At 55.2% G+C, this 15,436-nt stretch overlaps 1 protein-coding gene across 1 annotated transcript; it reads right to left on the bottom strand.

Annotated features, from left to right (window-relative positions):
• Window positions 1–655: 655 nt before the first annotated feature.
• MIOX (myo-inositol oxygenase) lies at window positions 656–14,912 on the bottom strand. Its single transcript, XM_084808876.1, has 10 exons — window positions 14,643–14,912; window positions 9,481–9,561; window positions 6,960–7,040; window positions 6,415–6,577; window positions 5,732–5,799; window positions 5,074–5,183; window positions 4,191–4,258; window positions 2,865–2,914; window positions 1,384–1,496; window positions 656–1,031 (listed from the first exon to the last, which is right to left on the bottom strand). The coding sequence occupies exons 1-10, from the start codon at window positions 14,910–14,912 to the stop codon at window positions 923–925; spliced, it is 1,113 nt and encodes a 370-aa protein (XP_084665002.1). The 3' UTR covers window positions 656–922.
• Between the last annotated feature and the right edge of the window lie 524 nt (window positions 14,913–15,436).

The raw sequence follows: 15,436 nt of genomic DNA, 5'->3' as shown, positions 1-15,436 counted from the left end.
CAGGAGGTCATCTAAATTACCATTGCTGCTACCCCCCGCTCCAATCCCTGCATCCTGCTGGGAAACAAGGTGCCCATATGCCTCCTGGTTTCCTAGCAGGATTTCTGTTCTCTGCAGAATGGGGCTCCCACCACTGGTGGACTTTGGGGAACCCAATTCTGCTGGGAGGCGCATGTCCCCTGTGCGCCTTGCTTCCCAGCAGAACTGCTAGCATTCCAACCACTTACAGCAGCGGGGAGAGTCCCTGGCCCTCACAGGGGTCCAGCATGGCCTGTGCACCCCTCCCCCCTCTGAAGTTGCCCACCTTGGTCTAGACCATGAGATGCGCTGTGCGGGGTCAGACCAGTGGCCTCTCTAGTCCAGCGTCCTGCTTGCACAGTGGCCAGCCAGATGCCCCTCTGGGAAGCCCACAAGAGGGACACGAGTCATGCAATACAGATCTTTGGGGACCCTGCTTCTTAAACCCCCTGTTGTGAGAACTGCCCATTCCTATTCTGCTTTATGTTCTTTAAGCAGTTGCTGATCCCTTAGAGATCCCATCTTCTCTCATGACTGCTAAAAAGGCCAAATCTAGTAATACACATAGTATCCCTTTTAGTGGGTGCCAATTTTGCTGGTCATCCTTGTAAACTGCAAGAAGCAAAACAGTCCTGTAAGCATAGATAGTATTTTACTGATTTTAATTTAATGGTCTCATATCAGTTTGGATGAGTTTCATAAACTCTTGAAAGGCCATGCAGAAACTGGCTGTGCAACCCTGGCATGAGGGAGGTGTGTTGCCCTGGGGGTCTCCCCCGGTACCCCCACTCCCGCTGCCAAGCTGTGAGTCATAACGAGATCGTGCGTGTGTCTGCAATCCCCTCCAGGGTAGAGAGATCAGCAAAGCATTGGACCAGGGAGCTGGAAGTGAAGCTACTGAGCATCACCAAGACAGTTGGCCTGGGCAGTATTTGCCCACAAGGCTCTGGTAGTAGGGCTTGAGCTCTTGTGGATCAGGGAGGCCTTCACGCTTGGTGTAGAGGTCAAATTTGCTGTAGAGGAGGAACAGAGCGGGAAGGGGGGGAGATTGCTGTCTGATGATACAAATCTATGGTGCGGCCACAGGTTACACACAAGAAGCAGCATGCTTTTTATTTTCGAGGCAGGACACTAAAGCGTTCAAGCTGTTAGCCAATGAAGCCAAAAAGCATCTCCCTGTCTGAGATGCAGCTGCATCGCATATTGATTCGCCTCCTTCAGGGTGTACTGCAGGCATGTGTGAATTGCAGCGACTCCTCGCCCCCAGGTTTGGGCCCACTGACCCTCTTCCGCCTTTCCTCCTCCCAGCGCTCCTTCCCTCCGGCTCCCGCTCCCTCTCCTGTTGGAAGGCTCGGGGCTGCTTACTTGAACTCTTTAACCCAGGGGAGCATCCGGAGATCCTCTTCATTGCAGAGGTGCATGTAGTCTCCTCCCGTGTGCCAGGGGTAGAAGGAGTGGAATCGAATCATGTAGAAAGCCTGCAAGGAGACAAACTGGCGGCTGTGATGCTGTGCCTCTCCTCCTGCGTCCCTCGTCAGCAAGGGAACGCTGCTGCCCCTGCTGAGCCCCTCTGGGTTCCGCGCTGCTTCCTGCCAGTGAATTCATCCAGCTTAGCTACCATCCCTGACTCCATAATCCAAAGCACTCCCGTGGATTAGAATAGTTGCCAGCCTGTACCAGAGGCCTGCCTCAGAAAGGTAGAGAAAATCAAACCATGTGCCACCCTGATTTTGAACACCAAAGAGTGCTAAGAAAGAATTAATTGCTGATGAGCAGTCCTAGCTGCAATGGCAGCTCTTTGCCAAAAAGCAGGATAAAAAATGTAATGCACGCCTGCCTCTTCTGAGCCGCCCTGCTAGCCCAACATACTTCTCTCCTTGACCCTACCTAGCCGGATTAGCCTCATAAGTGCCACCTTCATGCCAGCACTTTGTCTTTGGCATGTCAGAATCTCCCATTTAAGCATCCGTTGGAACTGGAGGGGGCAGGGGGGCCTCCTTTGCACAGTATCTCTATCCACCCCAGTACAGCAGCCTGCCTTAAGAGCTTTGGCTCAGCTGGGATTAGTTTCCTTTTTTTCCTCCATGCCCATTTTTTGTCTGTCTCTGTTCTAAAGGCTCACTCCCATCTGTGCGTTCATCTCATGACTGTTGCATCAAGTGAAGACCCACCATGGGTCTAATAGCTGGGGAGAACTTTCGTGCAGTCGGATGTTAATTCTGACATAAGGCTTCCCTAGGCAGCCAATGCATCCAGCTGGTGGCCATCCAGCCATGCCCGTATGCACGGGGGCCCGTTACTCTTGGCAAATGGGCAAGAGCCGGAAGAAGAGTGCTTTGTGGCGCGGGAGCGGGGCGTGTGTTTCTGGGCCCTCCTGGTAGGCCGCAGATGCTTAGTGCTCACTGCTGTCCTCTAGCAGCTGTACACCGTGTACTTACTTTATGCGCAAGATGGAATGGAAGCTGTGCAGGGCCAGGTGCATGCATTTACATGTGCTGGAACCGAGATACAACTCTGTCCATCCCTCCTGTCTCCAAGATTTAACCCTGCTGGAAGGAGCTGAAATCCGGAGAATGCTAATGCCTGTGTGTAATATTCTGAAAACCTCCCCACGAGATTGAATAGCAGCGGGGGGGGGGGGGGTTGCTAGGCAGGGCTGGCGCCAAGGGCAGGCCTGGCTGGGCACCTGCCAAGGGCCCACTCAGCAGCACGGGCCCACTGGCAAGACTCCCCTGGAGTTGCGCCTCCTCTCCACCTTTGCACCCTGCTTGTTCCCCTGCCTCTCGCTCTGCCCCAGGCAACAGTGGTGAGGAGGGGGATTTCCTCAAGCTGCAGCATTTACTTACCTCCTGAGGGAGGGCAAATTTATTGTGCTTCATCACTTTGTACATGTACTCTGGAGAGACAAGAAAAAGAGAGAAGAGCGGATGGCGCGTGTCGGCCCCTGCTGTTACCGGAGATGGAGGCACTAGGCTCCCTGCCACAAAGAGCCCCATTAGAACTTGCCTCCTGAGCCCCTCCAGGCACAGCTGACACTGGTTTGCAGAACCCAGGCGCTACCAGGGCAGAAGCCAGATTCTGGCTGGGGCTGGGGGAGGGTCAGTCAGCACAAGTTCAGGATTCTTTATTCTTTGTTATAAATGTCTTATTATGGGCCATGCTGAAATGAATCCGGAGGAAATGGCTTTAGGGCACAATCCTATACATGTTTAGACAGAAGAAAAAGTCCTACAACTCCCAGCATTCCCCACCCAGCCAGGATCGTGCCCTAAAGCAAATGACTTGGAGAACATTCATTCATTCATTCAATTTCTATACCATCCAATAGCCAAAGCTCTCTGGGTGATTCACATCATCATAAAACATAATGTAAAACCTTTAACATTCAAGAATGTAAAACAGTTTGAAAACAAGTTAAAAGAAATAAAGCAATAACAATAAAAACTACCACAACCCGAGAAACCACAGAAACACCCCATCATATGCTGTCAAATGCTTGAGTACAGGAAAATCTTAGCCAGGAGCCAAAAGGATGAGGATATTGGCACCAGATGGGCCTCAGTGGGGAGAGTGTTCCACAGTCAGGGAGCTACCACTGAGAAGGCCCTATCCCTGGTTATCACCCTCAGAGGAGGCACCTAGAGGAGGCACCTGGAGGAGGGCCTCAGACGACAATCATAGTATGGATACGTCCAAACCGGGAGAGGTGCCCCATCAGGTATTGCAGTCCAGAGCTGTGTAAGGCTTTATAGCTCAAAACTAGCACCTTGAATTGGGCTGAGCACCATACAGGCAGCGAGTGCATATGGCCTGGAATGGGTGCTACAAGCTCAGACCTGCTGCTCCCTGCTAGCGACCTGGCTGCCATGCTTTATGCAAGCTACAGCTTCCAAACCACCTTCAAGGGCATGTTTTGTACTGTTCTAGCTTGTGGGGCTGCTGAAACCTGCAGTTACCAAGACTGCTAGGTCTAGGAGCATTAGAAGGCCCAGAGCCAAAGCGCTGAGTTTAGCAAACTGTTTCACACCAATTTGTTTGTTTGTTTGTTTTTTCAAAGTCTAAGGTCCCCTTCAAAAGAAACAAATTTGAAGTGTTGGATTCACTTTTGTGCATTGTGGATTTTTGAACAGTTTCAGTGTCGGTCTCGCTGGGCGCGGTGCTTGAGCAATTACCGTCATGGCCCCATGACATGAGGACGTTCTGCAAGCCACAGTGAGGCTGGTAGATTCCGTACTCTGTGCTGAGGAGGCAAAAGAGAGCATCTCAAGGTATGCTCCTGATCGGAAAAACGTTGTCCTGGCTTGGTCTAGTGGCTTTAGCAAGAGGGGTAGAAAATGGAGCAACCTGGGTTCTGGATGGATAAGATGGGAAGGAGCAGCAAAAGGGGGGGGGGGCTAGAATGTAGGGAATAGGGCAGGAATGATGAGCCTTTTTCAGCCCAGAGGTTGAATTCCACTTTGGGGACCCTCCTGGGGGCTGTGTTCCAGGTGTGCGAAGTGCCGAGGCAAAAGGGGTGGGGCAGAATATCAGCATCTTGCAACGTGAAGGTCTTCCTGCCAGGAGTGAAGCCGTCGAAGAGGCATCTCAGCCTCAAAGCATGAAGACCAACGGCACAAAAGCTGAGAAACCACCCAACGATTGGTGGTCGGGGGGGAGGGGGGCCAAGGGAAAGGGCATGGCCAGCCGGGGAACCCCCAGAAGGCCAGACTGGGTCCCTGTGCCTGATGCTCGGCACCCCCCAGGGCAGGGTCAGCACTGATACAGGCCAAGGCTGCTGCCAATGCCAGCCGGCCCCAGCACCCATATTTCTGAGAGGGGAGTTGACAGGCCAGCATGTCGGATCAGGGAGAGGAGGATGGCGTGGCCACAGTGGCAGCCATCCTCAGAAGCCAGCCCCTCGGAGCTGGAGCGGGCAGCACCAGGGCCAGCCAGGAGGACTGGGGTCCAAGCGCCAGTTGACTTCTATGCTTGAAGCAGAAGCCTCCCACCAAGGCGGAACCCTCACCCCCCCGTTTTTGGAAACGAAGCAAGACAAGGGTGTGAGCAAGAGCTTACTTGTACAAGGGGTTCTTCATGTCGGGGTTGCCATGAAAAGTGGAGTCCCGAAAGACGACCGAGGCCTGGACCTTGCAGCCCACTGGAAATGTATCTCCCACCACGGCCCACTGTAGGGAGAGGGTAGGAAGGCCCAGCAGGACAGTGAACGCCTGGATTCAGGGGTCGGCCACCTGGCGCCCTTCAGATGTTTGGGACTCCAACTCCCGTAATCCATGACCGTTGGGCAGGCAGGTTAGGGCTGATGGGAGCTGTAGTCCAAACCATCTGGAGGGCACCAGGTGGCTTCTCCCTGTTCTAGCTTGGCTTTGTAGCCTTGTTGCTTGACTGTCTATAAATCCATTTTCCATCTGGTTCTTTCCTTCGCCTCAGTTGTAGCCTATGTGCAGCTTTAAATGGCCGCGTCTTCATTAATGAGCAGGTGTCCAAGAGAGAGGCTGGGCATGCTATCTTTCTCCAGGAGAGGGGGGGAGTCTTGGAGCTTGGCTGGGTCCCCAAAGGATCTTTGATACGTGGGGGCAGGGGGCTGCATCTGTGTGTAATGCCCTTTTCTGCCCAGTGATGTAGGATCTGGGCATTCGGCAGGGCAGGCCCTGGGGAAGCCACTTTGCATAATGGTGATCTGAGGGAAGATGAGGCCCATCGCCCTTCTCCTCACCTGTGGCTCACCAGCCAGTGCCAAGACCTTTCCCATGTCGTGAAGCAGCCCCACCAGGTGGAACCAATCTGTGGCAAGATGCAAGAGAGGATTTCCTAGCATTCTTCCAGCTGTAAGGTTTTGACCCTGGGATTTCCACCCCGCCCTCCATTTGTGCGTCAGCTTAAGGGTCAGTGCTATGTGGAACGCATTTGTGCAAGCATCGGAAATGGCCCCAGCGGTGACACATGCTTTGCGTGCAGAATGACCCAGGTTCAATTGTTGGCATCTCCAGCCGAGAACAAGAATTTGTGGTAGCAGGTAAACTTCGCTGCATCATGTCTTGGAGAGTGGATGCCAGTCTGGCACCCTCCAGATAGGTCAGACCATGATGCCCATCATCCCCAGCCAGCAGGGCCAGTGGGTGGATGATGGGAGCTGTAGTCCAACACATCCAGAGGGTGCCAGGCTGGGCAAGGCTGGAATAGGCTATGGGGTCCTGTCACCTGACTCGGTATACAGTGGTTCCTTCCACCTCCACCCCTGCTCGATCTCGCCCATGACACCAGAGCAGGAACGGGGGGGGGGGGGTGCCCTTCTTCCTGTTTTCTCCTAAGGCTCCTGCGCCTGGACTGAGGAGGGGCCCTTCCCTTTCCAGGGACTCTGTTCCCACCATTGGGAGGGAAGGGGAACCAGAGACTCACCTTTGTCAGGGTGTGCCTTCCGGATGCCCTCAGCCGTCTGGTAGGCGTGGTAGGAGTTGGGGAAGTCGACATCTGGGTCTGACTCGTCCACCACATTGTCGAGCAGGCCCAAGGCCTCCATGATGGTCATCCGACGGAGGCTGCAGCCCCCGTACTCCTCGTTCTAGGGAGAGGGAACTGTGAGGAGGACACTGTTCCTGTGGGGACGGGGAGGGCAGGGGGGTCCTCCAGGCATCATTTAAGAAGTGTTGAGAGCTAGGCCAGGTCTTACAACTAACAGGAGCCGGGCAGTTAAGCCTAGCTGAGCAGCAAGCCTGGCAGGTACAGGTTTGGGGGAATCTCCGTTGTGAAGATCCAGCGTGTGGGACGGCGGGGAGAGAGCGAGCTTGTCTGCGGCGTTCCTTTTCTAGCAGTGCTTTGGGAGCGTCTACAGCAGGGCAACACTGGAGAGGCACGCGCCTGCTGCTGCTTGCAGTTGGCTGTGCCGAGCCACGCCTTGTGTCGCAGGCCATGGGAGAGACGCGCCCCTCTTCCAGCAAACCCACCTTCTTCCGCACAAACTCCACCGTCTGGCTGGTGTGCATGAGCAGGTAGGTGCTGTACACTCGGTCCGCCAGGGGCCCCGCCTGAAAAGACACGAGGCAGAGGCGTTTTCCTCGGCCCTGGCAGACCCAGCGGTTCTTGGCAGGGCCCTTGGCAGGCCCCAGAGCAGTGGGAGCCAAGGGCTGGTCCATGGGCCAAATCCAGCCCAGAGAGAAGCCCTGGGACAGGGGTGCAGAACCTCCTTCAGCCTGTGGGTTGAATGCAACTTCGGGGAAGCTCTCGGGGGCTGCAGTCCAATGGCGGGGCGGGGGGTTGAAGGTGAAACAGGGCGGAGCCATAGGCAAAAGGGGAGAGGCAGATATACCAGCATAGTTGAGCGTAAAGCTAAGCAGCAAAGCCTTTGCCAGGGGAGGCATTTCAACCGTTTAGAATGGGCTGGGGGGGTGCACAAAAGCCAGGAATACCCCAAACGATCGGGGCTGTCCATCGGAGGAACCCAGGTGGGCCAGATTTGCCCTGAGGTTCTGCTCCCTGGACAACTCTGCCAATCACAGCCCAAGAACCTAGGGCCCCTGCAGGGTGCACCTCCTGCCTCCCAGGAAGAGTGCCATGGCGAGGGGGGAACCAGCCTGGCCCTACACGTCAGCCAGAAAGGGGAGAGCTGCAGGGGGCTCGCTGCACCCCTCCCAGCTAGAAAGAACCCGCAGCTCTGACGGACCGCTCCCTGGGTCTGCGGGCTCTGGACTCATCCATCGGCCAAGAACTCAGGGCCGCCAGGAGACTGCTGCGCTCCCCATCTCCCCGAAAGAGCGTCAGGGCAAGGGGGGACCGGCCTCACCAGTGCTGCATCTGCTCGCTTTCCCCCCTCCCTCCCCATCCCTTTTCTGTCTGTGTAGTGTCTTTTAGAGCGTAAGCCTGAGGGCAGGGGCAGTCCTAATATTCACCTCTGGGGGCTGCTCTGGGAGCCTTTTTTGGCTGAAGAGTGGGGTGGAGAGAGAGAGAGAGAGAGAGAGAGAGAGAGAGAAAGAAAGAAAGAAAGAAAGAAAGAAAGAAAGAAAGAAAGAAAGGAAAGCAAGCAAGCAAGCAAGCAAGCACAGATAGTACGGGCCTACCTTGCAAGGTTGATGTAAAATATACATAAAGTGAAAGCGCCCTGATACAAATCAGGCAATTGGTGCACCTAGGTCAGCATTAATGGCTGCAGCTCTCCGGGTTTCGGGCAGGGGTCTCGCCCAGCCCTAGCTGGAGATGCTGCCAGGGATTGGACCTGAGGCCTGCTGCATGCAAAGCAGGGGCTCCGCCACTGACGCAACGTTCTGCGCGCCCACCAATGAGGCCAGTGCGCAAGGTGCGCCTCTGTGCACCCACGCTTCCCTTGGTCTTCCGCTGTAGCCAAGATCAGCGGCGTGTCCGTCTTTAAATGAGAAACCTGCTGGTAACTTCTAAACTTTTCAGCCTGATAACCGACCTCTTGCAAAGCTTATCTCAAGCTACAAAGTGCAGCCTTGTGCATGTTTAACCAAAAGTACAACTGGCAAAGGAACTGCTCAGGCGTTACCAGCAGAGTGGGCTTGCAGCAGGCGCGCTGTGTTCCGCTTGTACATCCCCAAAATGGAATTGATTCACAGAAAATGGAGCCGCCCTGTTGCAGAGGCCAGGCCCAGGGCATCAGAATTGGGGGACCGACTACTTCCTTCCTCTTGCTGCTGCACATGTATGTATGAAGGAGATCATGATGATATTGCCCCGATCCCCAGGGCCCGTCTGCCCCAGTGGGCACCTAGGAAGCAGCTTTGCGCTGAGTCATACCATTGTCCATCTAGCCCAGTATTGCCGGCACTGACTGCTAGCAGCAGCTCTCCAGGTTTCCAGGCAAGATTCTTTCCCAGCCCTACCTGGAGATGAGGATGGGGATCAAACCTGGGACCTTCTACCTGCAAAGCAGGGGCTCCTCCCCTGAGCCTTGGCCCCTCCCCTGTGCCCCTCTCTCCATCTTCCAGCCGTCACTCTTGTTCCCCCTGGTATACAGCACCCTGTTCCTACTAATCTATGCCATTCTCCCTAAGCCGAGTGAGGAGGGCTCAGTTAGGTGCCTGCCTGCAACCTGCAAGGTGAGAGGACTAGGGCTGAAAGACCAAGGGAAAATGGGGATGCATGGAGCATTCTGATGTGCGAATACAGAAGAACATCTTACATGGAAGTTAAGACAGGCACCGGAACTGACCCTTTCCATGCTTTTTGGTGCATGAGTGAATTTGTGAGAGCCTGAAGTCTTCTGGAGGATGGTTTTAAAAAAAACAATCTTTTTGTTAGGCACCTGGGTGGTGGTAATCTCTGTGCTGAACAATCCTTTTATTATTTTTTCTTCTGGAACTTGAGATGGGGCCAGTTTCGTTAGAGCTGTGATGGCAGGGACAGAATGGAGACATTCCATGGAAGAATCCTCCATCCCCAGGAGCGCTGGTGCTATTTGGAAAATGGATCCCATCTCATAGTTGGAAGGTGGCTGCATTCTGCACTGACCTTGAAATTTCTGTAGTCTTCCTTTGACTTCCCATTCTCCACTTCAGTATCTGGCCGGTAAATCTCAGAAGGGTCTCCTCCCTGAGGAAAGAGGGTCTGTGACAGTTGGAGTAAAGGGGAACGGGTGTCCAGCACTTCCTCTGTTAGGGAAAATACGTGTGATATGTTGCCATGGGAACAAAATAGTTAAGCCAGTTGATTCTTGATACTGGATCATTTGTGGGGGGGGATGTTTGGAGTAGACGTCAAAGCTTTCTGCAGGTGAGAAAATGAAGAGGGCTGATGCGAAAGGAGGTATCATCGCTGGATGGAGAGAAAGGGCAAGCCTTAACGGGCAAGGATGGAGAGTGCAAAGTGTGGGCAGAGGTGCCAGGGCCGGCCCAACGATATAAGCAGCCCGAACAATCACCCAGGGAGCAAGAAAGCAGCATGCGATCTGACAGGATCCAGGCCCATAAGGGAGGGTGAGGCAGTCACCTCAGGTGGCAGATGCTGGGCAGGGGGCAAAGTGCTGGAGGAGAGGGCGGTGGGCTGCGTGTCCCGCCCTGCACCCCCCAAGCTAGTCTGCTTTCAGGTGGGGTGGGGTGGAGGATGCATCCCATCACTAGTGCTGGAGAATGATCCAGCTGCTAGTCCAGTCAGCTTGGGAACATGGGACCGGAGGGGACCACCTTGCCCCTCGCCTCAGGCAGCAAAGTGCCTTGGGCCCTTGCAAAGCCAAGGGCCATGCTGTGCACTTCACTGGGCTACCAAAGGATGCCTTTTGCCAGTCCTGGCAGCGCAAGGTACAAAGAAGATGGCGCGTCATCTCGGTGGCAGGAGAGCTTGTCTGCCTAATGGAACGTTCCCTTCCCAACACAAAATATAGGGCTCCGTTATAAAACAACCCAGGGCAAAAGCAAAGCCCAATCTCTGCTCATTGCCCTCATGGCAACCTTGCCCCCAGATGGAGGGGGCAAATCACCCCTGGATTCCATCCTTTGCAGGCCCGGAGAAGTATTCCTGGACTCAAGGGTCCGTTTTTGTAAAAGGGAGTCACTGTCAGGGTGGACACTGAGCCCATAGAATCCCAGAGTAGTTCTGATTCTGAGGAAGAGCAGTCGCTCCTGGGAGGGGAGCGTGCTCCTCTTTCCCAGGGCCAACAGCTGACGGAGATTCCTCCCACCGGCATTCCTAGATTAGATAGCAGTCCAGGGAGTAACGGAGCGCGGATAGCAGACTTGGTGGACGCGGACGCAGACGTAGAGAGCGGCGCCAGATGGAGGGCGCGGAAAGGAGGCGTAGTGCCCAGTTGGCGCGCAAACAACGGCTGCGCCCAGAGGCTCCAAGGGAAAAGGGGAGGGACTCTCCCTAGTCCTTAAGTTCAGGGGTCTGCCAGTAATTCCCTTTCAAACGGGGACCCACTGTTCCAACTTAGGGCATAGGTACTCTGCTGCTCGGATCTAGTTGCAATCGGTAGAGTTGTTAAGTTGTAAAAGAAGAATAAAGCTTTGAAAGGAATCCCTTTGTCTGTGTCTGGACTTGGCTACTGGATTAGACTGAGAGAGGCCTCCAAGGAGCCCTTGTCACTTCAGCTTTGTAGCTCCAGACCTGTGCAGCATGCTCAGGTTCCTGGAGGCCGTGGGCGAACCCTTGGAGGCCTGGATGAGCGCCCGTGGTGTCTTCCAGCCCTTCATTCCCAGTTCCTACCTCCTCCCCTGGTGTCAGTCTTGCCTCCTCCACCCCCGTCCCCATGCAGCCTTCTGCCTTCTCCACTCACCATGCGCACCACCTTCATCTTTGCGGCTGCAGGAAGGCAGAGGGCCCAGAGTGCGTCTCTGGGTGGGAGGGCCTGCCTGTCCTGCCCTTTATAGCCCCTGCTCTTATGCAAGGAGAGCCAGAGCTAACTGGAGCCGAAACCGGGGGCAATAAGTCACCTGTTAACCCACCAGGGGCCAAACTCCTCCTCACGCCAGCCCAGCACTTCCTGCCTGAGGCTTGCAGCCCCTGCACGGCAGAGGCAGCCCCCGCAGCATCCTTGGAGGAGGGACAGACAGAAAGCCCTTCTGCCCTAACTGTGCGCATAAACATGCACCGGGGGGCCCCTCATCAGCACAGAGGTTGATGCTCGGTCGGCTGCGTCAGAGAGGGCGGCAGTGGCAAAGGGCGCAGGGGCGCCACCCTGGCAGCCGAGCATGACGCTGGGACAGGGACAGGCATTCTGCTCCTCCATGTTCTGGGCCAAGGTGGATTTGCTGGGGAAGGGTGAGAAAACGCACAGAGCGAAAACAAGCCGGAAGACACAACCCTGGGAGGGAACGAGTGCAGAGCCCAACAGGCCAGAGGCAGCGGGGCTCAATCCGAGCCTGGGCGCCACCTGAAAGACATGGCGGGCCTCTGAGCATGGGCAGAGTGATATCCCCTACAATTCTCCCCCATCACACTGGAAATTAAGGGTATTCCGGTCGGAAGGCAGATGCTTCCCAAGAAACTCTCATTGGACACTACATTTGGGTGTAGTGTCCACCTGCCTGTTTTATTTCCAAATGTACAGGTTGAGCGCATATTGTGGCAGTGTGGGTGTTCTGATCAAGGTGGAAGGGCAGGAAGGGTAAAGTTTACTGTTGTTTACTGCAATTGTTTCCGCATACTGATGACACCGCACCCCAAACCTCCTGATGATAGCCCCCAGCGGCATCACATAGATGTTAAATAGCATCGGGGAGAGGATGGAACCCTGTGGCACCCCAGAAGTGAGTGGCCACGGGTCTGAAACCTCCTCTCCCAGTGCTACCCTCTGGTACCTGCCGGAGAGGAAGGACTGGAACCACCGCAATACGGTGTCTCCAATGCCCAACCCCTCCAGGCAGTTCAGGAGGATACCATGGTCAACGGTATCAAAAGCCCCCGAGAGGTCGAGGAGAACAAGGAAGGGGCATTCACCCCTATCCAGAGCCCTCCTCAAGTCATCCACCAAGGCGACCAAGGCCGTTTCTGTCCCATGCCCAAGCCTGAAGCTCGACTGAAATGGATCTAGATAATCGGCTTCTTCCAAGTGTGCCTTCAACTGCATCACCACCACCCGCTCAATCACCTTGCCCAAAAATGGCAGATTTGAGACTGGGTGAAAGTTGTTCAGAACTTGGGGATCCAAGGAAGGCTTCTTTAAGAGCGGTCTTATCACTGCCTCCTTGAGGGCTGATGGCATCACTCCCTCCTCAAGGAAGGCATTCACCACCGCCCTGATCCCCTCACCCAGTCTCTCTCTGCAGCCCATAATGAGCCAAGATGGGCAAGGATCAAGTAAGCAGGTGGTCAGCCCTACAGATGAAAGCACCTTGTCCACTTCATCAGAAGGAAGAAGCTGGAACCGATCCCACAAAACTGGTTTGCCACAGGCCACCTCTTGCTCACTAACTGTATCCACAGTGTGATGAGTAACACTCCTCATCCTGTCAGTTTTATCCACAAAGTGCCCTGCCAAGGCCTCACAGGAGGCCTTAGAATGCTCCAGTAGTTCCGGAGCCACAGGACCGACCAGGCTCCGGACCACTTGGAACAGCCTCCTGGGACAGCACTCTGCAGATGTGATAAAGGCAGCATAATATTCCTTTTTTGCTGCCTTCACCGCCACATGATAGGCTGAAGATACAGCTCTAGCCCGTGTCTGATCGTCTTTGGAGCGAGACTTCCGCCACCGGCGCTCTAGCCGTCTCACCTCCTGTTTCAGAGCTCGTAACTGCGGATTGAACCATGGTGCAGTCAGAGCCCTGACTGCGGATTGAACCATGGTGCAGTCAGAGCCCTGACTGCGGATTGAACCATGGTGCAGTCAGAGCCCTGTTCAGTGGGAGAGGGCGTTTCGGAGCCACCCGATCTAATGCCCCAGTGATTGCGGCATTCCAACCACCCACCAGGGTCTCGAACGAGTGGCCGTTGGCGTGCCCCAGAGAATCCCCAAGCGTGTTCAGGAATCCATTTGGATCCATAAGACGCCTGGGGCGGACCATTTTAATGGGTCCTCCACCCCTGCGGAGGGGTTGTGGAACCGAGAAGTCCAACGTCACCAAATAGTGACCTGACCATGACAAGGGGGTGGTGGATATACCCCCGACTTCCAGATCACTCCCCGCTTCTCCAGAAACAAACACAAGGTCTAGTGCATGACCGGCTACATGGGTGGGCCCAGATGGAATATAGTGCAGCTCCCAGGAAGCCATGGTCTCCATGAAGTCCTGAGGTGCCCCTGTGAGGATGGCCTCCGAATGTACATTGAAGTCCCCCAACACCAATGAGTTAGGGGACTGCACACGCACATCAGAGACCACCTCCAGCACCTCGGCCAGGGAGTCAGTCGTGCAGCGGGGTGGACGGTACATGAGCAGAATCCCCAGACTGCCCTTCGGGCCCAACCTCCAGTACATGCACTCAGCAACCTTGGTCTCCCGGAGAGGGGGTCTGGTGAAGACCAAGGACTCTCGGTAGATAACAGCCACTACCCCTCCCTGATCCCTAGCTCTCGGCTGCCGTGTGTACGAAAATCCAGCTGGGCACATGGCCGCAAGAGTTGGAGCAGCAGCCTCGGCCAGCCAGGTCTCTGTAATACATGCCAGGTCTGCACCCTCATCCAGGATCATGTCATGAATGAGGGAGGTTTTCTGGGTAACAGACCTGGCATTGCAGAGCAGCAAATGAAGGCCAGAAGATGGGGTCACGCCTCCCCCAGCCATCCTTTGGCTCTGGACAGGCCCGGAGCAGGGGACAGATACTACACATCTCTCCCTCGTTCCCCTTAGCTGGCATGGCCTGCTCCTAGCGCTCCGCCAGCGCCTGCCGCCCAGCCTCGGTATCTTCTGGCCCCCAACACTCCCCCCACTGCCTCCATCAGGTGGACACATGCCCCCTCGCTCCCGCCTATCCGGCAGGCTACCCACCCCTAAAAACACAACAGAATCCCCCAGATATTAAAAAACAACAACAACAACTAAACAATCCCCTTAAAAAAAATGCCAGGGAGACGTCCACAGGGAAGGCCTGGCAGCAGCAGGCACACCCCTTCCCTGGTGGTGGTGGTGGTGGTGGTTTCTCCTGCAGGCCCTGGCTCTCCCAGGCCACCTCAGCCAGCCAGCTTATGTAGCCCCTCCAGGGAGGGGCAGGTGAAAGCAGCACAGCTGGCTCCGTACCTGAGGGCCTGGTCCTGCAGGGACTGGCAGTCTGCCAGGCAGAAGTCCACGGGGAAGGCCTGGTGGTGGTGGCGGCGGCGGCGGCGGCGGTGGCGGCGGCAGCAGCAGGAGGCCCAGCAGCAGCAGGCACGCCTCTTCCCCGGTGGTGGTGGCTTCTCCAGGGTACCAGGGAAGTGATGGATGTGGTCCCAAAGAGTAAAGGGTGGGGGGTGGCAGGGGGAGGGGGAGGGGGAGGGAGCCAGGTGGGAGGGGCACCAGGGGTCTTGTCATTGCTGTTTACATCAATCCTGTTGAAGACACTGCGGGTGAATTCCCCTGCACTTGTCTCATGGTCACAGCTGTTGATGGCACAGATCACCTGTCAAGGCATTGTTTTAGCACTTGTTTCTTTAGGTTAATCATAACCCACGTTTCCCCCAAGGGCTTGGGATGGGTAACAGCCTTATGAAAACCTGGTCATAAAGATCAATGATGAAACAGCACTTTTAAAAGCAGTCAGATATTAACAGGTTGAGAGCAGGAGGGAGGAAAACAGAGTCAGGAGGGCTTTTAAAGGCAGTTGCTGTGACGGATGAAATGCCAGCGGTGCGCTTTCGATTCTGCCAGAGTTGTGGGATCAAAAGGCCTTGTTTGTTTTCCAACAGAGCAGGATATGGCTCTAAAAGGAAATGATGTGTGAAGTTATAATCTGGTGCCTGGGAATTCTCCATTCTAGGGCTTTTCTCTCTCTTCAGTGTGAGCGTATTCACGTGACGGTTGCACTTATCACTATGGTGGCCTGTAAGCACATGGCC

The sequence above is a fragment of the Heloderma suspectum genome, chromosome 7, assembly GCF_057233095.1.
Source record: "Heloderma suspectum isolate Gila_16-S chromosome 7, 16-S_ref, whole genome shotgun sequence".
NCBI classification, from domain to species: Eukaryota; Metazoa; Chordata; class Lepidosauria; order Squamata; family Helodermatidae; genus Heloderma; species Heloderma suspectum.
This window is presented reverse-complemented; position numbering and strand designations above follow the sequence as displayed.

Excerpts from the sequence above, each read along its gene's own strand:
- MIOX (XM_084808876.1), bottom strand. The coding sequence starts at position 14,912 with ATGACAAGACCCCTGGTGCCCCTCCCACCTGGCTCCCTCCCCCTCCCC. Across the intron at positions 5,800-6,414 it reads GAAGGCACACCCTGACAAAG|ATTGGTTCCACCTGGTGGGG; the intron begins GTGAGTCTCTGG and ends ATCTTGCCACAG. Across the intron at positions 1,032-1,383 it reads CCCTGGGTTAAAGAGTTCAA|CAAATTTGACCTCTACACCA; the intron begins GTAAGCAGCCCC and ends CCTCCTCTACAG.